Genomic DNA, 23,495 nt, shown 5'->3' with positions numbered 1-23,495 from the left:
TTTCTAGTGATTTATTCAACAAACTGTAAAAAATCTAATCATAACCTCAGTTAGATCCAGTTTATGTCCTTAGAGTGCCACATCAACAAGTTTATTGGACAGAAATCAGTGTTGGCTATATCGTGCTAAATTTGTTAGAAAGGTAAAGTGAAGAGAAACAATAATGTTGCAAATTTACAAAATTAACTATCCATCCTCTAAAGGTAGAAAAATATATTATTTTTGCTATGTTTAGCTGCACTGAACAGTGAGCATTGCAAAGGCCACAATGTCCCAGAATATTGACCATTACATTGTGGCTTGTTATAATTCATTCACATGGTTTCTGTGACTGAAAATGATCAAAAAAAAACTTTCCATTGAAGGTACACAAAGGAAATATACATATATATGCCATTGAGGTGCTGGAACTTCAATCAAATGAACTTGCTGACTCTTAGATACCTAGCCAGCCGCAAGCCGTCAGTTTTAACTCCATTTAAATGAATAGGTGTGTAAGAGCTAAAATCACATGCATTATCTACATACTGGATTATTGCTTCAAAACACACTTTGCAATTTTCTGACAGTGATCCTGGTTTTGAAGTATAATATCTCAGAAGGTTGACATCAGATAGTCCAGATGCTGGGGATGTATATTGTTTAACTCGATGCAGTTAAACTTAGTAATTAGAGAAAGAAAAAGCTACTGCCAAAATGAAACTTCTAGACAATACATAGCATGTCCACTGTGTCCTCCATGAACTCACAATAATGAAAAATATCACGTCACTAGAGCACATAAGTTAACCTGCAATTCTGGAATTACTGATCTAGTAACATCCACAGTAACAGAAGCTAAAACATATGGGCAAGAACACAGAACAGCAAACACATGCATGAAAACCCTGGAATTTGTCCATAAGAGATTGATGTAACTTTCTGGAAGAATAGAAACTCCTTTCTTTATTCTTGGAACTTAATAATTCTTTTGGAATAATCAGTCAAACTGTTCTGTTTGGTACACCATTCCCAATCTTTTGGTGTAAGAAATTTGGCATAAATTTGTGTGTGAATTCCACACGGATGTTAAATTAAAGCCTAGCAACTAGACTTACATCACCTAACCCATGGAATATTTTTGAATTAGAGCCATTTTCTTTTAAAATTTTCAAGCAAACAATATTAATCTCTTTTAACTTTATTGACAGTGATATACAAATTATGGCTATTAGTTTTAACATCGCTAAGATCCGTTTGATTTGATGGAAGACAATAACAGGAAATAATACTTCAGCTGACAAAAATACAGAAATTAACTCTTTAAACATTTGCCTTAAGTATTGCTTTATTTTAATTGATTTCTCCTTTACTCCAGTCTGTCAGCATCCTGCTTTCAATTTTATACTTACACCTAAGTACAAATTCTACTTGTTACCTAACAGAAATGATACAGAACTAAATCAGGAAATTACTTTTTACCTTAAAGCTATCTTATACATTAAACATTTCACTTCAATAATTTATAGAAAAGTGGTTTGCACTGAAGTTCTGTTGTAACTTGATAGCAAATCAGTGAAACTCTGGGCGAATGCCATTCCAGAATATTTTTTCGATTAAAAAATGTCGCCTACGCTTCACACAGGTTCACACAGGTGCAATTAGAAAAAGATGCCAAGCTAAAAGAGATATAAAAAGGAACAGCCAAAATCTAGGTTGAGTTGTGTATAGAGTGTTTTAAAGGATGAAGCAGCGTTGGAGAAATTCAAGGATTTAGAATGGGAATACTGGAGGAGGTAACAATGGGTTGGTGAGCCCATGAATGAATTAAAACACAGGAAAGACGATTTTAGGGATGAGGAGCCAATATAGTCCAGCAAGGAATATGGAGATTGTGGGCAGAGGTAGATGTGGTATGGTGTAGGGCCCGATTGCTTTGGATGAACTGAATCTTTCAGAGAGTAGATGGTAGGCAATTGGGAAAACCAATAGAATGATTAAGTCTGGAGGTGACAAACAGCATTGCTAATAGTTTCAGCAGCAGATGGGTTGTGACAGGGACCCAAGTGATGATAGGTATACCTGCTGTCCGCCCCGTAACCCCCGCTCCGACATCTCACCTGGCCTCATCCCATGTCTAACCCTCCCTCTCATCCCCGCCTCCTTGACCTGACACAACCTGTCCATCTTCTCTCCCACCTATGTGCCCCTCCCACCTCACTGACCAATGCCCACCACTCCCAACCTGCACTCATCTGTCACCATCTGAACTACCTTCTCCAGCCCCACCCCTCCTCTCTCTATTTCTGAGTACCCTGCCACCTCCACATTTCTGAAGGAGGGTCCTGACCCAAAACATCAACTTCCCTGCTCCACTGATGCTGCCTGGCCTGCTGTATTCCTCCTGCTCCACATTTTGTTATCTCTGGTGCTAGCATTTGCAGTTCTTGCTATCTCTGATGGACATAAGTATATTTTTGATGGCTAGGGCAGGAAATTTGAAGCTCAACTGTTTACACTTTTACAGTTTAGATCTTTCTTTGTGCATTTTATATGTGTATATATAAATGCATTTCACTTATTCCTTTACATTCAAATATTTTCATTGAAATAATGTCAAAAAAACAAAACAGGTCCATATTTTAATTCTTTATTGTGGGTCTGTCCACTGCTACTGACTTTTTAAATATTTTATTTCAGCCTACACGACACCTGGCACACCACCAGCTAATCGTTCCTTTGTGGGAATAGGACCAAGAGATCCTGGCAGCCTTTATCAGCCACAGGTAATGTAGCAGGTCTATTTTAATTGATGGTTTGTGTGTAATTGGTGAGTGCTCTTGCAAGTGTGGATCATCGCAGCATTGAAAATGTCACCAAAGTCTGATAAAACTGTTTATATCAAGAAAATGCACTGTTCCAAGAATTATTGTCTAATCTGTCCAAGCAGGTCTTTAGTGAATAGACTCATTTTTCTTGGCTGACTGTACTACAAGTCAATTTATTATCTATTTACTTTTATAAGAAACATCTTGAGAATGTTAATTCAATGTATTGTGTGCATAAGTGATTACAGTGGCACGGGTGACTGAGGACATTCGACATGAAAATGTAACTTTGTGCTTATAAACTCAAGGCCATTGATCCATAGAAAAACTTAATTCACAACTTGTCTGAATGGTTTATTTGAAAGTTTTATACTTTTTACGTACAGCCATTTATTTGTAGTCCTGTGAATATGTTTTCTCATCCTAAGAATCTAGAATATATTCTTTGCTACAACAAACAGTCACCAAGCATTAATTAAAGCAGCAATTGAAACAATCTTGATAGCAGGTGCTTAGGCGTAATGTTACTGAAGTTCAATTCCAGTATGGTTCTTTCCTCTGTAAGACTTGGGTTACAGAGTTGGCCTTCTAATGTTGTACCTGATATTGATCTGACACTGCAGTCAAACAAACCGTTACAACAAACACAAAGCCCCATAATTTTGTCACGGTGAAGTTCACAGAGGCATATGACGTCCTTTAGGATCGTTAAGTTTGGAGAAAATTGAGTATAAAAGCAGAAGAAACTGCCCAACTTGACAAGAAGTGTTGGTCTGCCAAGAAGTGTTGAGAACTGTCAACACTGTCAAAATGTACTCTTATGAGTCAAAGTGCTCTTGTCAATGGAGGGTAATCTGAATTGTAGAATTTTAGATAATAAAACATCATTTGTTCTCCTTTCGGCATTGTTCCTTGTGAATTCTACATGAACTGGGGAAGGTGTAAAAGGGGTTGGGTGGAAGTTGGCAGTTTGTTGGCATGGATGGGCATAAGTGCCATGGAAATATGTAGAGTGTCATGTGGTTCTACTGGCCTATGATGGGTCATTGGGGATGAATTGTTAGAGGACTTTGGGTGGCCTGAGTCGGCATTGATGAGTCATGCTGAGTTTGCGTATAAGGGTAGGGTAGGGACGAATGAGGGCTCAAGGAACATTTTATATTTTGTTTTAATTTTTAGTGACAATGGTGGAATGCTGAGGCAGCTTTCTTCCTAGCCCAGTTTGGAGAACTGACAGCCTCTTCAAATCCTGCTGGATTGTTCAAACTGACTCCCAATTCAGCCCAGCTGCACCTCCGCACTGAAAATGTCGAGTGCAGGTAGCTATTTATTGAGGTCACATTCACATCATGGGAACTCTCCTGCCTCTGCACACCCAAACAAGGAATAGAAATCAAGGCCAAGCTTCTGACCTTCTCTATATTACACAGTAAATTCGACCATCTTCTCTTCAATACTTCACACTCAGCCTATCCCTGCGACTGGACATCCCCTCCAACCAAGTCTCATGCTCCACCGCTGCCATTATCACCCACAACATCTCCCCTCACTTGCTTTAACAAACTCCCAATCCCTAAAACCATAACCCTCATGCCCCACTTACCATCCCTGATGCTTCATCACTATTAACAGTGCCATCCAAATTAATCTCCCATAATAGCAGGTTCTCTCCAATTCCATGAGGAAAGCAGCCCGCAATAGGACAGAACGAGTCAAAGTGGGTGATGTTCGGCCTGTTGCTCAGCTTCTCATCCATTATCCTGACTCTGACCACCCAGAGCAAGGCTTGGAAGCTGCCCTTAACTTACAGTGCAGGGAACCCCTGAGTGGCAGCAATCCCCCCTTGACATGATGGAATCCTGCTGATAAGCTTACTGGCTTTCAGCTTGTGCTAATAGGAATGCCAAGACTGCAGTAACATGAGCCTGGTTTCTCTGGTTAAGTGGGGAGAGCATAGTAAGATAAGGGAATGGAAGACAGATTGCTGCGAATATCCGGTAAGCTCAGAGGATATGAGCACTCTGAGAGCAAGTGATGAATTACAAGATGCTCCCTGGTCCAGTCCATGAGCTGGATGCATCTCGCCATAGCCCACATTGCTCAGACCACCATATGATGCCACCCTTAATGTCTTCCAGGAAATCAAAATAAATCTCACCCACTGATCTCACCAAGCTGTGCACATCAGTCCGTGGCCAGAAATTTAAATTTTCATGCAATAGACTGACCATCGACTAAAACAAAGTGAAAAGGACCTAGTAGGAACTGTAGAGATTGTTATACAACTTATGCTGCCAAGTAGCCTGTGAATGTTTGCTTTGAAGGCTCATACATGAAGCCGTACATTTTTTATACAGTCGTCCGTGAGCAGGAGAGTTACTTAGCAAAGGAACAACAACATCAATAGGTCTGCATTTGCGCATTGATCACTTCACAAAAGATATCTCCACTGGCCCCTGAAATGTTATTCTCTGATTCCTTTTTTAATCAGAGGTCTGCAAACACAGTGCAAGTGATAGTCTCTGGCAATTATTGTCCTCTTCTACTTTTAAATGTGAGTGATTCTCCACAACAATTAATTTACCTATATGCTTCTACTTCCCTGGAGTGAAAGTTTTTTTAATTAGTTATTCCTGTTAAAAGTTTTCTACTGATTATTCTGCTCACTCCTTGATCTGTCACTTTGGTATTGCCAAGGGATGTGGTGTGATTTGCATACTTGGGAAGATGTAGCCCATGCTGCCGTGGAGGAACTTTGGGTCAAGAGTTAACTGTAGGTATTAGTAAACACTAAAAGAAGTTTCGGCCTTGTCTGTCACCAATTAGGTATCTCTCAGACTGTGTCTTTGAGGGGATGAGTCAAAGAATGGTTAAAATGGAATGGAAAAAGAAACAAAAGCTCAAGGAAAGATTGAGAGGATCACAGAAATTACATTCAGCCAAGTGAGGATGCCAGGTGCAAAATCTTTCAATTGGAGCTTTCTCCTGTAATTCTATCTCCCTGCCTTTTCTTTACGTCCGTTTTATTTGTCTTTTTCAATTTCTTACCCCAGTCTCTCATGTCAAACACTGTTTGCAAAAAGATTTCTTCCAATTTCCTTCTTCGATGGTTGACAATCCTGAAGATGCCCCATCAACTTCATAGTTTTTTTTACCTTTTTACTCAAAACATTTCATAATCCTATAAACCTCAAGTAGAAATTGTAGAAAACAAATGGCCACCCTTAAAAAAAATAAAGAATGCAAGGACAGAGAAAAATAACTTTAAATAAATAAATCAGCATTTTAGCATTAAAAAGTTATTGAAAGATTATTGTGGACAACTTAAGCGTTGTATCATTAAGAATGTAGACTTTCAGATTTAGGAATAGATGTGAGTGACCAATTAATTAGTTGAACATTGTGTGGGAACATGAGCCATTCAGCCTCCTGAGATAATTACATTGAATGTCTGAGGGACACCAAGGAATTTCTTTATTTTGCTCAAAGTTGAGTTTTGTTGTTGAATTCCTCTGTGAGGAGCCTTTTCATGTTTGATTAGATTAAAGGCAGAAAAAAATTGCAAGCTTTTGTTTGTAGTTGTTGCCACATTAACTCATGCTATGGCTCACTGGTGCTCCAAATTGCTGATTGATAATAAAAATGGACATTAATATCATACCATACTACCATCTGGTGGTAAAGACAAAGCTTTCCTCCTCTGAGTGATGTGGCTCAAAGAGATTGTGCCACGGTATAGGGTGGCTGTAAATAATGAGACAACATGAATTGCACAGGGCCATATTTTCCTCTGAGTGTTAACTTTACCTTAAAATTAAACTCATGTACTGCACAGCAACACTGGCCAGGAGTCATTGGCTTTTCATCAATTATTATTGCTATTCTCGGTCTTGGTCCAATGATAAAGTGTGCACTGAAAAATAGTAGTCAGAAGAATTACTTATTCAGACTTTTTGCTCCCAGACTGGAATATAAAATTGTAAGAAATTTCACAGGGATATGAAGGAATATGAATAAAGTCAAAACACAAGAAACATGAATTATTGTGCGCTGTTTGTGGTGTAGTCACATGTCATTTACACATTACTTGAATAATAGCCATTCATAGTCAGATATGTGAGAGGATATACCCAATTACAGTTGTAGATTAGTCTTCTCAAAAAATAAGTACCTTGCATTAATTCTTCGCCATCAGACATGACACAATTCTGTGATGGAGAAAGATAGATGGCTCATTTCTTGAACGTATGGGCTGTGAGGTGCAAGCAAGGCTGACACCATATTTATACATTTCTCCCACTTAAGTAGAGATTAGTCACAACTATGCCTGTGGGTGAAATATGACCTACACCGAGCAGACATTTTTGATGCAAAAGCAGTGTTTTAGATGCTTGACCAATGAAATGGTGGGAGGGATGAGATGGTGGACAGGGATTGGCAACATTGATAGATGTAGTTGAAAAGTTGCATAAGTTTGCTGCAAATGTAAAACAATAAGAAGGCATTGAAGATCAGAAGACGGGTGGTGCATATCAGGCATTATTAACTCAGCAGAAAGGGAGATGGGTGTGGGTCTTGTGCTGAAGGTTGAAGTCCCGTATCTGTTGATTTTTATGACTTGCAATTAAAATAGCAAGCAACTTGGCACAAGATGAATTTAATATATTCCAACGAGTGTTACATGATTACCCAGAAAACTTTTCATTGATCAAATTAGCAATCAGAGAGCTCTTCATTTGTTTATCTGTTCACTTTTTTCAGAAAGGTGTGTGCTTTCAGTTTGATTTACATTCAAAGATGGCACACATATATTAAACTGAAGGTGACATCATTTTGAATTCTGAATCTCAGAGTATTAGTAAGAATAAAATACCTTCAGCATTATTGTGTCACTAGCATTTAAAATCTTGCAGCAAATTCTCTTCTCAATCATTTCAACAAATTTATCAAATAATTTTATTTTTATTTAAATCCTATTTCTGGCCCAAAGAATTTATTATTGTTTTATTTTGAAAATATTGCCGTTTTTGATCTAAATGTCATCAGCCACAAATTAGGCTTTCTTCAGTTTTTGTTGCAATTTTTCAAAGTTCAAATGAACTTGCAAATGATGTAATGATAGCACATCTCCACCAATTGAACATGTTTTTCTGTAAATATTCGCATGAAAGATACCCAATCAAATCAGAAGAAGCCTTTCTGAAATGTGATAAATGTTTTAGTCAGTGATAAATGAACGTGCCAGAGACGGAGAACAACCATCTGCATTTTGGTCACCATATAAACTAAGTAGAAATTATTGTGCGCAGGCTGCCTTGCTGTTTGTTTTTTTTTTGCATCCCCGTTGTATCAAAAGATTTAGGATGACAGTGAAAAAGAACATTGAATAATCCAGAGTAAGAATAATTGACTGGGGTAAGCCAACTTCCATAGGGCAAAACCAGAGCTGAGCCAAATAGACTGAGTATAAGGTTGGCAGGAAAAGCTGTAGCTGAACAGTGGGCTACTTTCAAAGAAAAGGCTTGGGCGCAGTCAACGTATGTTCGCTCAAAAGGGTAAAGTGGCGCAAAGAAATCCTGAGCTTGCTGAATGAAAAAGGAGAGAGAAATTAAGATAAGTACAAAAGTGTTCTGATGATGGGCGCCAGGTGGAAAATGTAATTCGGAATCAAGTTGAATGTAGACAGTTCAGACTAGAAATTAAAAAGCAAATAAGAGAAGCAAAGAGGGATTTTGAGAATTAACTGGCAGCTAACATTAAAAAAATCCAAATTCTTCTAGAGGTTGTGAAAGGATGATAAAAAGAGGACTTGGGTCTACGGATTAAAATGGAATTTGTACATGGAACTAGAGGCCATTGCTATATTATTGAGTGAACACTTTGCATCTGTCTTTTCCAAACAAAACAGATGTTACCCAAGCCATGGTGACAGGAGGAAATGTAGTCACTAGAAGAATTCAAAATTTACGTGGAAGATGTACTCAATTAACTGCCAGCAATTAAATTCGACAGGTCGCTTGAGTTATGTCAGATGCATCCAACAATACTGAAGGAGGTGACAGTGGAAATTGCAGAGATACTAACCAGTATTTTTCAGTCTTCATTATACTCAGATTGTGTCAGAGGATTGCTGAACTGAAAACATCAGTCCCTTGGTCAAAAGAGAATATTATGATAAACTCAGCAATTATGCAAGAGTATGCTTTAATTTAACTTGGGTGGTGGGAAAACGTCTAGAAACAGTAATTTTGGGATAGAATTGATATTCACATGAACAGTAAGGATACACTGTGTGGACTTAAGGAAAAATAATGCATTATTTATTTGCTAGAGTTTGTTTTTTGAAGAAGTATATGAATAGGAAGGGTTTGGAGGTATTATATAGACCAAATGCTGGCAAATGGGACTAGGTCAGACTGGGGTGTCTGATAGGCACAGTCAAATTGGACTGAAAGGTCTGTTTCTGTGCTGGATGACTCCGTGACTCTGTGACTCAAAATAATAGATAGGGTTGATAAAGATAATACTATTGATGTGGTGCACAATGGACTTGTGAGTAAAGTTAGAGCTCATGGGATAAGATGGACAGTAGCAACATGAATAGAAAATTGGCTGAGTGATAGGAAACAGATTCATATGGAGTACCCCAGGTGTCAACGTTGTGATCCTTGCTTTGCCTGATATATAAAAGACCTAGACCTTGGTGTACAGGGAATACTTACAAAGCTTATAGATGATATAGAACTTGGAAACATTGTGAACTATGATGAGAACAGTGTAGGACTTCAAAAGGACATGGACTGCTTTGTGAATTGAGCAGATAGGTAGCAGATGAAATTCAAAGCAGACAAGTGTAAGGTGGTACAATTTGCTCAAAAGAATATGAGAGGACAGCATAAAATAAATTGTACTACTCTAAAGGGTGTATGAGAGAAGAGAGATCTGTGTGTATCTATATGTGTAATTCATTATAGATAGCAGGTTGGCAGGATCAGTTATAAAGCACTGAATGTCCTAGACTTTATTAATGAGGCCATAGAGTACAAAAGAAAACCAGTTATGCTGCATTTGTATGCAGTATTAGTTCGACATCAGCTGGAGTGCTATGTGCCGTCCAGGCACTACACTTCAAGAAACATGTGAATGCATTGGAGAGAGTGCAGAACAGTGTTACAGGCATGGTTCAGGGATGAGAAAATTCAGCTATGATGATGTATTATGGAAACTGTAAAAGGCTCAAAAAAATCTTCAATAAATGTTTTCAGAATCGTGAGGAATCTGGACAGAGCAGAGAGGGAGAAATGGTACCTGTTCATTAAAAGATCAGAAATAAGGGGGCACAGATTTGAAGTAATTTGCAAAAGAAGCAAATGTGTTGTGAGATTTTTTTCTCACAACAAATAGTTAAGTTCTGGAATGCACTGCCTGGAAATTTGATGGAGATAGGTTCAATTGAGGCATTGAAGAGGATGTCAGACAATAATGGGAACAGAAACAATGTGGAGAATACAAGGAAAACACAGGAGAATGACATTGAGTCATAATAGTCATTCAGAGAGTTGGTGTAAACGTGATGAGCTGAATTGTTTCCTTCTGTACAGTAACATTTCTGTGATTCTTTGTTGAGAAAAATCATAAGATCACAAGAAATAAGAGCCTGAGGGAACCATTTGGCCTCCTGTGCTTGTTCGTAATTTGGTCGGTCATGGCTGATCTGAGTGTGTCCTATAAGTAATCATGCTTGCCTCCAGTTGCCTGCTTGTCCTCATAACCCTTGATTCACTTGTAAATCAAAAATTGTCAACCTTAGACTTTACGACATTCAAGGACCTCCAACTTCCATTTCTCTCTGTGAAAGAGAATTTCAAAGACTAACAGTCCACCAAGAGAAAAAAAATCCTCCTCACCTTAAATGGAAGATCCCTTATTTTTAAACTGTGTCCACTAGCTCTGAACTTCCTCATGAGCAGAAACATTCTCTCAGCGTGTACCTTGTCAAACCAGCTCAGGATTTTTTTTTATGTTTTGGGGGAACGCCGCTAATCCTTCCAAATTCCAATGAGCTAATTCCTTCCTCAGAATGATGGCACTCGTGTTCCAATGCCAAGGCCAGTAATGTGAATGCTGTTTGGTCTCAGTAATGCAACTTCCCACTTTATTACATGACAATGTCCACCAGTGCAACCAGTGGCTGATCAAATACATTTATTTCATCAAGCGGAGGTAGTTGTTCTGTAAACATGTTATCAAGCTCATTATATGCCTGGATTTGAGTTTGCTCGCTGAGCTGGAAGGTTCATTTTCAGACGTTTCGTCACCATTCTAGGTAACATCATCAGTGAGCCTCCGACGAAGCGCTGATGTTATGTCCCGCTTTCTATTTATCTGGTTAGGTTTCCTTGGGTTGGTGATGTCATTTCCTGCATTGGTGACCAACCCAAGGAAACCTAACCAGATAAGTAGAAAGCGGGACATAACACCAGCGCTTCGTCGGAGGCTCACTGATGATGTTACCTAGAATGGTGACGAAACGTCTGAAAACGAACCTTCCAGCTCAGCGAGCAAACTCACATCCAGAACCTCAACCTGAGCTACAAATCTTCTCAAAACTCATTATATGCCTATTCACATTGACACAAGGAGGCAATTTGCCATGCAAATAGACACAGATTCATCCCTGCAACAATGGTGTATTTACTCACAAGAACTACAGAGATCTTTGTAAGTTATTACAGGAGGGATACTGGAGTTGATCCGCTTATAACAAAGTTATAGCTGGTTATTGCCTCAGTCGTATTGACATTGGAATGTCATGAGTATGTACACACAGTTAATATTAACACAAATTCCTTTTAAACAAAGGCTTTTAATTTCAAATAAAAATCCCAGTGAGTTATCATTGTTTTAATGGGCAATATCAATAACTACTATATTCTTTGACAGCTCCTCCCAAACCAGCACTCTGTACCACCTGGATGTACAAAGGCAGCAAGCTCTTTTGAATACAATCACCTTCAAGCTCCCCTCCAATTCATACACTACTGGTTGATTGATTGATTTATTGTCACATGTACCAAAATACAGTGAAAAGCTTTGTTGATGAGCAGTGCAGACAGATCATAGTAAGCAATGGATGTACAGATCAAAAAGACTTTGACATAGGCATACAGGTTACATTGCACAGGGTGTGCGCCAGGTGAGATCAATGTTAGCAAGGTCAGCATTATTTGAGGCTAGAGAGTCCATTCATCAGTCTGATAATGGCCGGGAAGAAGCTGTCCCTGAACCTGCGCGCGCGTGTGCTCAGGCTTCTTTATCTTCTGCCTGACGGAAGAGGTTGAAAGAGATCACTACCAGGGTGCAGTGGGCATTTGATGATGTTGGCAGCCTTTCCACAGCAGTGAGCCATGTAAATGGAGTCCATGGATGGAAGGTTAGCTTCTGTGATGGTTTGGGCAGTGCACACCACCTTCTCACGGTCCTGGGTAGAGCAGTCGGTATATCAGACCGTTATGCACCTGGAGAGTATACTTTCTATGGTGCATTTGTAAATGTTGCTGAGGGACCTTATAGAAATGCCAAATTTCCTGAGCTGCCTGAGGAAGAAGAGGTTTTGTTGTGCCTTTTTGACTGTCTCATCTATATAGGAAGTCCAGGACATCTCGTTAGTTATCATCACTCTGAGGAACTTGATGCTGTTCACCCTCTCAACCCCAGTTCCGGTGATGTATTTGGGGGTGAATTCTCCTCCTTTCTTTCAGAAGTCAATGATTATTTCTCTAGTTTTGCTGACATTGAGAGACAGATTGTTTTCATTGCACTATATCACAAAGCGCTCTATCTCCCTTCTGTAGTTTGACCCGTCGTTGTTAGATATCTTTCCCACTATAGTGATGTCATCTGCGAACTTGTTAGATGGCCTTTGTTCAGAATTTTACGAGATGTAAAGGTAGTAGAGTAGGGGGCTCCAGTTGTGAAGGAGGTGCAGTTACCTATATTCATAGATTGTGGCCTGTGGATCAGAAAACTGAGGATCCAGTTGCAGAGGACGGAGCTGAGACCAAGGTCATGAAGTTTTGAGATCAATCCGTAGGGGATAATGGTGTTGAAGGCGGATCTGTAATCAACGAACAGGAATCTGACGTAGGTGTATTTGATGTCCAGATGTTCCAGGGATGAGTGCAGGTCTAGATATGGCATCCTCTGTGGACCTGCTGTGTTGGTAGGTAAATTGCAGGGGATTGAGGCCGGGGAGGAGGCTAGAGTTGATTTGGGCCACGATCAGCCTCTCGAACCACTTCATAATTATGGAGGCCATAGCCACTAGGCGGTAGTCATTAAGGCATGTTGCATGTGCTTTCTTAGGTACCAGCATGATGGTGGTCTTCTTGAAACATTGGGGGACTTTGGCTTGTAGGAGGGAGAGGTTGAAGATGTCGGTGAATATACTCTAACTAGAAAAGATACAGTAATTCCTAAAACTTCCTACATTTCAGTGGTGTGAGAGTAACTTCATCACACCGACTACAAGGGTTCAAGAAGACTGTTGTCCACCACCTCCTCAAGGGCAATTAGGGATAGACAGTAAATGTTAGACTTAGCAACAACACCCACATCCCATGGATGATTACAAATAATGGCATGGCCTGTAAATACAGAGCCGGTAGCTTTTCCAACAATGCAGCCCTGCTAGGTTGGTTCAGTGGTATGATGTTTAATGGCCAATTAGATTAGCATGCTGATCCTTTATTAAGTGGACATCTGTCAGCAGACTGTGTCACTCCTTGACAAAGTGCATAATTTGTTTCAGTCTCCACTTAATTGGATTGCCAAGCATAGGCTGCTACACAAGTAAACCTTAACTAGTTCTGAAAATTTGTGTAAAAATTTAGTTGATAAGCCCCTAAGTCCTTATATTCCCAGCATGTTAATAACTTCCAACCTGATTCAAATGTTTTCTGAGATCATTTGAAAAAGATATAATTTATTGGCGGCTTGCAATATCAAAAGTCTTGGGATGTGAGTTGTCTTTGGTTGCCCTGGATGGGTTATTTACATTTAGGAATGACTCGGCATTGGGAAAATCCTAAAGGTAAACGTGCCTTTAAACAACAAGCAAATACTTAAAATAGAACTAATTAGATGTTTGATATATTCAACCATCAATATTTTAATCAAAATGCTGAGATATTCCTGTCACATGATAAATCAGTGATGGAACTCTGCTTAGAAGACTGTATAGATCTTGTAGTACAAATGAATACTGCAGCTATTAAAAGGATAGAAAAAAATGGATTGAGACATTAGATTATGATGGGTAGCTACGTAAATTGAACGGTTCCTTCAGTCAAAATAGATTGAAAGTCAGTATTGTTGCTGTTTTAAGAAACCTAAACAGACTAGATAATCTAAAATTGTAACAAGGCATTTCACCTTGTTCAGAATAATAGGACTAAAGAACAAAACCTCTACTTATATAGGGTTAAATTCAAAACTACACACAGTAACATTATTTCAGTGAGCAAATGTTTGATCTATGGGTTGGGCTCCCTTGAGAGATAGTGGGAAACAATTAGTTGATTCATTCAAATACAAATTAGACTGATTTTCTTCAGGACATGATCTTTTGGGGCATAGCAGATTTGTTATATGTTAAATACAAAATTTTGCCTATTTGAGTTGAACGGGAGACTTGAACCATAGTTTCCAAGCTGGCTACCTGGAACGGAGGGGTTGCCTGGCCTCATATGGACCTCCTGTAAATAAACAGACTGAATGGCAAATGTTCAATTAACCACAATTGGCAAACAAATCTAACATCAACATATCATGCCACCATCAAAAAGATGAAGGATGATTGAGATTATCCTTTTAACATCTTGCAATTCTGCACTTCTGCCCTTAAGAACTGCCTGTAACAAAACTGTGCAAGTATTCCGCAAATGATGAGAATGGTGAGAAACTACGTTCCATGATACATTATTAATGTTTAGTTTAACCATGAAATGACAATGTACATTCATTTAACAAGAAATGTATACATTTCTTAGATTGTCAGGCATCAGAATACCCGCTTCACAATGCACACTTTCAAGTTGTCCCATGGCAACTGTTATCAAGCTGTTATCAGACTTATGAAAGGACCTCTCATATATTAGAGATGATCTTTCCTCGCACTTTATCTGTAGCTGTAATACTATATTCTGAATTCTGCCCTACTACCCTGATGTACTTGATACGTGCAAAACAATACTTTTCACCATATCTTGGTACAAGTAACAATAATAAATCAAATCAAATCAAATCAAATATTAACACATATGACAAAAGGCAAGTGTCCTGGACAATATCCAAAGGCACAATGACCTGAAAGCAAAGCACACAGGAAGAGTTAAGATATTTTGTTTGCATTCAGGGGCCTGGGAAGGAGAATTACCCACCCAGAATTAACAAAAGGGACACTTTGGAGCACAATTTTTGATAGTGGTGAATTCTGGTTTCCCTCTGAGTACATGGCAGTGTTATATCATTCCACAGCAATTGGTCCCAGCCTGTTGGATGATTTAGACCAAAAACTGATTTTGGACAATTAACCAGAGAAGAAATATTTTCTGCTGAGTTGTCTCTACTATTTGCTTTCTTCCATTTTAGAGCTACAGCATAAAGGCTGTAATCAATAGCAGTGCAGTACAGAACTTGCATTGTTTGTAGTCAATAACAGCAGATTGAAGCTCTGATAATTGAAATCTCTACAAAGTGTTATCTGACAGATCAGCAAATTTAATGAATAGCTCAGGAATACTAATGCCTAGACCTGTGCGTCACTATAAATGATTAATATGTCTGCAAGAATTTTCATAGGATTGCATCTCCTTTTGAATGTGTAAGGAGTTTTCAATAAATTATAAATAATGCACAGATCTAATGACCAGAGAGTCATGGCAGCAGCACAGACTGAAGTTGTGCCTCAGGACTGTGTGATATCCTGACATGGCTGACTCTGAGAGAATTGCTGAGGAAACTACACAGAAAAAACATCTGGAACTCTCCAATAAAGGCCTCAAAGTCGTGAAATTTCAAGGTTGCTGACTTATTTAAACTTGATAGTTACCCAGTAAAAGCCGGGGGTTAAAAGTGTCCTCTAACTCTGGGATAATGATTAAAGCAAATCCCAGACTCACTGCCAACACTATACTTTCCCCACACCTCTACAATTACACCCAACCCCAAGCCTAATGCCCATGGACCTGGCAATACCCAAACTTGCCAGACACCAGACACAATACTTTCCTTTTATCCTTTTCAGTTATTATTATTCCACTCAAATTATATGTTCCTTGCTTTGAGTTAACCAGGAATAAGACCCCAATTTGACATTATGGCTGTGTCTGGAGGAGTCTGTATCTTGTCCCACTGCTCCATCGTAAGAGCATAAACTGACATGTGTAATGCTGTTACTGATATGGACACTGGTGTAGTTTATACATATTAGGTTTAGAAGAAAAAGATTCATCAACCAGGTTTCTTTAATAAACAACTAAATTAATGAGTTAGCGTGAAAACAGGACTTACAAGATACAGTTGTAAATCTGATTGTCACACAGTTGGAAATATTTACATTTAAGTATTTTCCCTTTGAAACAACCACATACATCCAAAAATATACATGCAATAATTGACAAAAATAAACTCTGCAGAGATTAATGTTGAATAAAAAAAGTGCACTTTGGCCAATAATTGATTGTTCTTGTTGAAAGGAAAAATATGGTCTGAAATGTTCAAGATTGCTTGCAGTTGTCATCCTGGCAAACACAGATGAGCATCAGTAAACACAGGCAGTAGTAAACAATCCTTGAATATGAAACCTTAAAAAAAAGTTATCAGCATCTTCATGGAAATATACATTGCCTTTTCAGTTCGAAGGCAAGGAGTAAAATGCAGCTGTCAATGATGAGGTAAAAATCATTGTTATGAGCCTTATTGTCCCATGTCAGATGTGGTGGTGTCAGTGTTGGACTGGGGTGGACAGTGTCAGAAATCACATGACACCAGGTTATAGTCCAACAGGTCTATTCGAAAACACAAGCTTTTGGAGCCTCTCTCCTTCTGGTGTTAGTAAGAGAGGTAATATCATACACAGAATTTAGAAGTAAAAGACCAATGGGCCACACCACTGATCAGGATGTATGAAACAAAGCTGAGATTTTGTTAAATCTTTAATCAGTTAGAAGATTTTAATTGATTGTTAAGTATATGTACATCACTGAATTCCTTTTAAGTTGCTGTTCTGAGAGAGCTAAAGGTTTTGTCAGTGTAAAGAAGAAGTGACATATTAGGTTAGACAATGCATGTTTGGTGTGAGGCCTTGTTTACAATCTGTGTTTTGGTTTGGAATCAGATTGGTCTTGCTTCTAAAGTAGGAATTTATAAAACACCACATTGACTGTCTGTCTGTCTATAAATTGTGTGCTTTTTGAACAAAATGCAATGTATCTGCATTATATGCATTCACCCCACAGATTCACATCTGTCTGTGTGTGTGTGTGTGTGTGTGTGTGTGTGTGTGTGTGTGTGTGAAGGAGAGTGAGACTGTGTATGTGGTGGGGCGGGGAGGGAGATTGTGCATGTGGAAAAGAGAGAGAGAGGGTGTGTGCGTGTGTGGGTGGGTGTGTGTGTGTGAGAGAGAGAGTGTACAATATGGTGGGGTCACCTGTAGTGTGCCCGGTTCAGGCCGTCCTTATCGTGACCGAACTTAGCTACCAGCCTGTGTTCGGTGACTCTGCGTTGCTGTGTACCCTGAAGTTGCCTTGGAGGATGTTTACCCGAACATCCGAGGACGAATATCCTTGGCCACTGAAGTGTTCCCCCACTGAGAGGTAACATTCCTGTCTGGCAATTGTTGCACAGTATCCATTCAACTGTTGCCACAGTGTCTGCGTAGTTTCGCCAATGTACTAGGCCTTGGGGCATCCTTGCTTGCAGCGTATGAGACAGACAACTTTGGCCAATTCACGTGAATATCTGTCATGCCCACAAATAATCGTTGTTTTTAAGTAAAGGTAAATACCACACAGTCACACTTGGGATTCTTATTGTTTATCAGAATGAAGGAAACTTTCTTTGCAGTTTGAAGTACTGTGCCATACTAGCATTGTGCTTGCTGTCGCAAAACTGTTTCATTCCCAGAATTGCTAATCTTCATATCTCCAGCACAAATTTTATCATCCAAAATATTGTCAATAAAAGCATAATGTTATCGCATTAAACCTTGTGAATACACTGTGACAGAGCTTTTAAATCTGCCTCATATGCATTTTTACAGGTGATTTTTCTTGCCTACTTAACATTACTTATCTGTGCTCCCGATAAGGAAATTTTGGGAATCTCACGGCATTGTCCGTGACCACCGTTCTCTATTCCCCTCCCACAACTAACTACCTTAATGCCAGGGACTATTCACTCAGTCTCCAGCAGTATCCCTGACGCTTTAATTTCTACTGCCTCTTGCTGGCCATGTACTGATGTTCACCAGTTAAGGAGTCAGGTATCTGGCATGAAATAACACCCAGGAATTCAAATTTATTTGGCACTTAGTCAGTGCCATGATTTAGGTTTGCTTGCGTACCCAGCCTTTGCGTGCTACTGTTATGCCTCAACCATTAAGAGTTAGCTCAGTTAAAGTATTGAAAGGTTAGATCATGAGATCTTTTGTATAAATAGTAAATCAGAATATCCATACTTAGTATACTAAGCACACCAAGTACTGGAGGCCAAGGACAAAAGTTAATCTGGAATTGCAGCATCCAACCTGTCAATCGGTAGCTCAACCCTTTGAATACAAAACCTCCCCTGGGCAGACTGAATCTGTTACACTTTTACATACTCATGGAGGCAATTTTTTTATCGTTTTGCTGCCTTTGCTGAGTATGATTGTCTTTATCAATATTGTTGGGTCATTTTGTTGTGGGATACAGACTGAAAATCTGAATGATGGTGAGACCTTATAATTAAATGTCCTGATACCTGGACTTGCTTTAATCTCGAGATTTAACAGTGATGGAAGCTAACAGGATAAAAACCGAAAGAACTGCGGATGCTGTAAATCAGGAAAAAAAAACAAAGCTGCTGGAAAAGCTCAGCAGGGCTGGCAGCATTTGGACCCGAAATGTTAAACCTATGGAAGCTAACAGCTTAGTTGTAGTATCCACTCTGTATATAAAAAGTTTCATATAATTTCAATGTATCCAATGCCATTCAGAGGTAGCACAGAAATATAATGCACTATGGCAGCAGATAATTTTTCAGTTTAATAAATATGTGATTGGTGAAAATCTCCATGAATTAAAATGCATAAGCACCTTTTCTAGTTTGGCACTATGACACATCTGACTTGCTCAGGTGCTATTTTGATCTTTCAATCCCTTTCTTTCTAACTAAAAGCCAATCAGATTGAGCTATCTCCGGCTAGCACAAAAGGTTATTGTCGGTCATGTAACCGGCTGATCTAAAGGTGTGCTGTCATGGAATTACTTTTAATTTCCACTGCTTACAATTGTAGCACTTTACCATAATGAAGAACATCAATTGTAGCTCTGTAGCCCAACTGATAAACAGGACCTGGGACACAAAGCTACAGACATCAAATGGGTAGCCAAACACCCTTATCTGTTTTACCAGGTGAACTACCGCTAGCTGCTAAAACTACTTTCATGTGCCAAGGTAGCTGACTAACAGTTTCAATTTCAAAATTGTCAGTCAGTCTTGTTTAACAATGACTTCAGGATACTGAAATATTGTGAACTTAATAAGAATAGTCAGTCAATTAAAAAGGATATTAATATTTTTGGATTAATATTTTATACAGGCATTGAAAAATGTTTCTGCCTCCAGAATAAACATTGATCTGTTGAATATTGTACAGATGGCAGTACAGCTATCTGCCCACCTGCCTGTTGTTTCACATTTTGGGGTTGTCATTTCACCTTCAGACGTGATTATTAACAGATCCTGAAACAGTAAACAGACAGGTTTCTTGTCTTTAAACCAAAGGACACGGCCATCTTGGTTATGCATGTCTCTCTTTTTCATTCCACAGCTGCATGGATGGAGAGTTTGAAATCCATATCTAAAAGCCTCCCAGCTGAAAGAAGTTTCAGGGTTGCAGTTGTCTGATATAGGGAGCTGGGAGAGAAGTCAGGAATAAAATGTGAGAAGTAATGTTACTCATGGTCACTATTTCCATATGATGACCAATAGGATGAAATCATCTTTTTCCAAACGTTCTTTGCAAATGAAGGAAACATAATTGTGTACAGTAATAATTGGAAAACACCAGAGTCATTGAAATGTTAATTTTATTGATTTTAAAATTAACTAGGCATTATTTTATTACAAGCCAGGAAAAATCAAAAATAAATTTGTGGAATTCAGCATGGTAATTGCACAATGTATTTTGTGGATCAGTAGGGAATAAACGTTCAGGCACCAGCTGCAGACAACAACATTGAACTGATAACACTCAGACTAACCATCTGTGTCTTCTGCAATACTCTTGCATAGCCCTACACAAGGACTCAGTAATTTTTTATGAGGCATTCATAGTTTATGCACTGTAGTAAAGTAGGTACTGTACAGTTATCTGCATGTTAATAAGGAATCTCAGGGTTGCACTGCTTTTGAGCTGACAGAAATGTGGGCATTGTGCAGATGTCTGCATTTTAATTATCTTCCATAAGATTGCATCCATTGCTGCACATAACATGAGCTACTGAGGAATAATTTAATGAGACTACACACCAGAAAGTTTGACTTTGTAACATAAAGGCCTGTGACCTGCGTGCAGTGCTGTGTGCCCATCAGATCTGGCAAATGTGGAGCCTTACAAGTGATGACCATTGACTTTGCAAGCCCTTGCCGTCTATGCATTCCCCTGCCTTTGAACAATTAACATCTGATTTTGTTCTTTATTTAGGGGGACAAAAAACCTACTTCTGTTCAGAACAGGAATAATTTTCAACATTTGCCTGTACCAAGCAGTCAGCAGCGAGCATTGTAGCCACTCCACTGCCAAATAATAGTTCCCCTTCCCTCCCTTGTCAGCCATCTGCAAGGACTGTTGCCTCCAGGACACCCTGGTTCCTCTTCCTTTACTCCCAAAACTTCCCCACAACCTCATGGCACCTTCCCCTACAATTGCAGAAGGTGTGATGCCTGCCTGTTTACTTCCTACCTCCACTGTATCCAAGGGTGCAAACATACCTCCCAGATGAAGTAGCCCTTTACCTGCACTTCATCCAATCCAGTCTACTACAGTCGCTCCTCACAATGTGGTCTTCTCTGCATTGGGAAAATGAAACACAGACTGGATGACCGCTTCACAGAACACCTATGTTCTGCCCACAGAAAAGACCGAGTTTCCACTTGCCTGCCATTTTAACACGCCCCTGTGTTCGCTGGCTGACACCGCCATGTCAGGCTTGCTGCAGTGCACCAGCAAAGCTCAGCGCAGAAGAACACCTCATTTTCCGCTCAGAAACCCTGAAGCCTTCTGGTTTTAGTACCGAATTCAACAATTTAAGGCTCCAGCACCTTTCACCATGCTTTCCCCCACCTCCACATTCCAGCTTTCACATCACATGGTCTGCTATTACACACAGCCCCTTGACAGCCACTAACAGTCCCCTTTAGCATCAATTCATTCCTCCAGACTAACAGTTAACCACTCCTTTGTCCGTCTGATTGTTTTTCTCTCTCTTTGGGCTCCATCTCTACCTACTCTTGACTTTACCTCCCTCCCTCCATCCCATCTTCTCTATAAAAACCACCATTTTCCTCGCAATCATCAGTTCTGTGAAATATTAACTCTGACTTCCCTCCAAAGATGCTGCCAGACCTGCTGAGATTTTTCTGCTATTTCTGTTTTTGTTTCAGATTTCCAGCATCCGCCGTTCTTTTGATTTTTAACTATTCATCTCGCCTACCATTTCCTGCTTCCTCATTATCATTTCTCCATTCTCATTGTCTAAGAGGCCTATGTTTGCTTTGAATCTCTTTCTTTTATGCATTTAAAGAGGCTCTTGCTGTTGTGTTGATGCTACTTGCAACTTTACCTTCAAAGTTTATGCCCTGCTCTTTCTTATTCATTTTGTTCATTTTTGCCACCATGTATTCATTTTTCCTTTCAATTTGATGCTTTCCTCAAGTTTGATTGTTAACCATTGTTGGCTTATCTTCTTCCTAGAATCCTTCTTTCTCGCTGTGATATATCTTTGTTACAAGCAAGCAACTACTTTCTGAAATGTCTGCAATTGAACCACCTTTGCTGCTAAATTCATCTTCCAGTCCACTCCAGTGATCTCTGCCCTCATTCTTTTGTAATTATTCTTACTTAAATTGAGTACACATGTCTCTGACATGGGTTTCAGTCTCTCAAACTAAATGCCAAATTCTACCTTGTTATGTTTTCTGGGGAATTTTTACTCTTACATCATTTATTAAACCTTACTTTGATATATCACTGTGTCTAAAATAGATTGATCCCTGGATGGATTCAAGAAAAATTCCAGAAAACGGTCCCGAATATGCTATATAAATTCTTCCTCATAGCTCCCTCTGACAATCTGATTTGCCTATTGTACATGAAGTTTAAAGTCAGTATTAAAGATAGTTAAGTAGTTCACCATGAAGCCATTGGTTCGGTCCTGCCAGCACTTATTCAATACTCAGTAATTCAACAACTCAGTTTAACTGAAGTCTGAATACAAATATGAGAGTGAAAAAATGAAAACACAGTGAGATGTGTACAAGTTGCCACAATTTGGTGCCATTTTAATTACAAAAATTGTAAAAAGAAATAATTGAGACAATGTTAGGCCCAAGTTCATCTTTTGTTCCTTCCACGACAATCTGGTTTTATGGTGTGCCTACAGGATACCACCGCTGGAGTCGACGCCAAAGCCACTGCATTGCCACCATAACAAGGAGAGACAGAGCAGAACCACCATGCTGCCACTGCTGTAGCTACCACTGAAACTGCTGCACTGCCACTAAGTGGAACAGACCAAACCCACTGACGATGGCTGTTTCTCGTCTGTGTCTTTTATACTTCATAATCTTGGTTTGGTCAGATATGCTGCATCGCAGCCAATTAAGTGCAGTAACAGAAATGATGCTCAACACTTGTCAGGAATCAAAAATAATTTAGTAAAATAAAAGAAATGTCTTCATCTAATTAATCAGAAAACGGTATGATGACATAGTGGACAGCTAGACTGTAGAGATGCAAGATATTGTAAAGATTAAAATGCCTGCTGACCAGAATATGGAGACAAACTGCATTGCATTTTTAGATGCTGAAATTGGTTTTGTGATTTACACAGCAGAGGGAAGGTGCTGCTAACAAAGATACAGGCTAAATGACAGCAGATCCAAAGAGATGTTTTAACAAGCAAACATTTACAGGATAAGCAGAAAGATGATTGGCTGAGAGGAACTGGAGGATAGCTGAAAAATCAAATTTGGGAACAAGTAAGTGTATGGAAAAAGGGATGAGAATTGATACCTTCAAATGACAGAGAAAACACTACAGAAACTAAGAGACGTAAGAAAAAAGTTTGATTTATAAAGAGCTTTTAACAAGAAAAACAGCAATTCACAAGGGAGGACAATACTGCGGAGGAAATCAGTAGT

General features: G+C 39.2%; 1 protein-coding gene across 3 annotated transcripts in view; it reads left to right on the top strand.

Annotated features, from left to right (window-relative positions):
• nfic (nuclear factor I/C) overlaps window positions 1-23,495 on the top strand; it is a 451,875-nt gene that overhangs the window by 367,598 nt on the left and 60,782 nt on the right. For all 3 annotated transcript variants that reach the window (XM_048559540.2, XM_048559539.2, XM_048559541.2), the window contains one exon: window positions 2,680-2,765. In XM_048559540.2, the coding sequence (XP_048415497.1) occupies window positions 2,680-2,765 (86 nt within the window). The remainder of the gene's footprint in view (window positions 1-2,679; window positions 2,766-23,495) is intronic.

This window comes from Stegostoma tigrinum, chromosome 30 (assembly GCF_030684315.1).
Source record: "Stegostoma tigrinum isolate sSteTig4 chromosome 30, sSteTig4.hap1, whole genome shotgun sequence".
Lineage (NCBI taxonomy): Eukaryota > Metazoa > Chordata > Chondrichthyes > Orectolobiformes > Stegostomatidae > Stegostoma > Stegostoma tigrinum.
The sequence above is the reverse complement of the archived record's forward strand: the minus strand, read 5'-3'. Positions and strand labels throughout refer to the sequence as shown.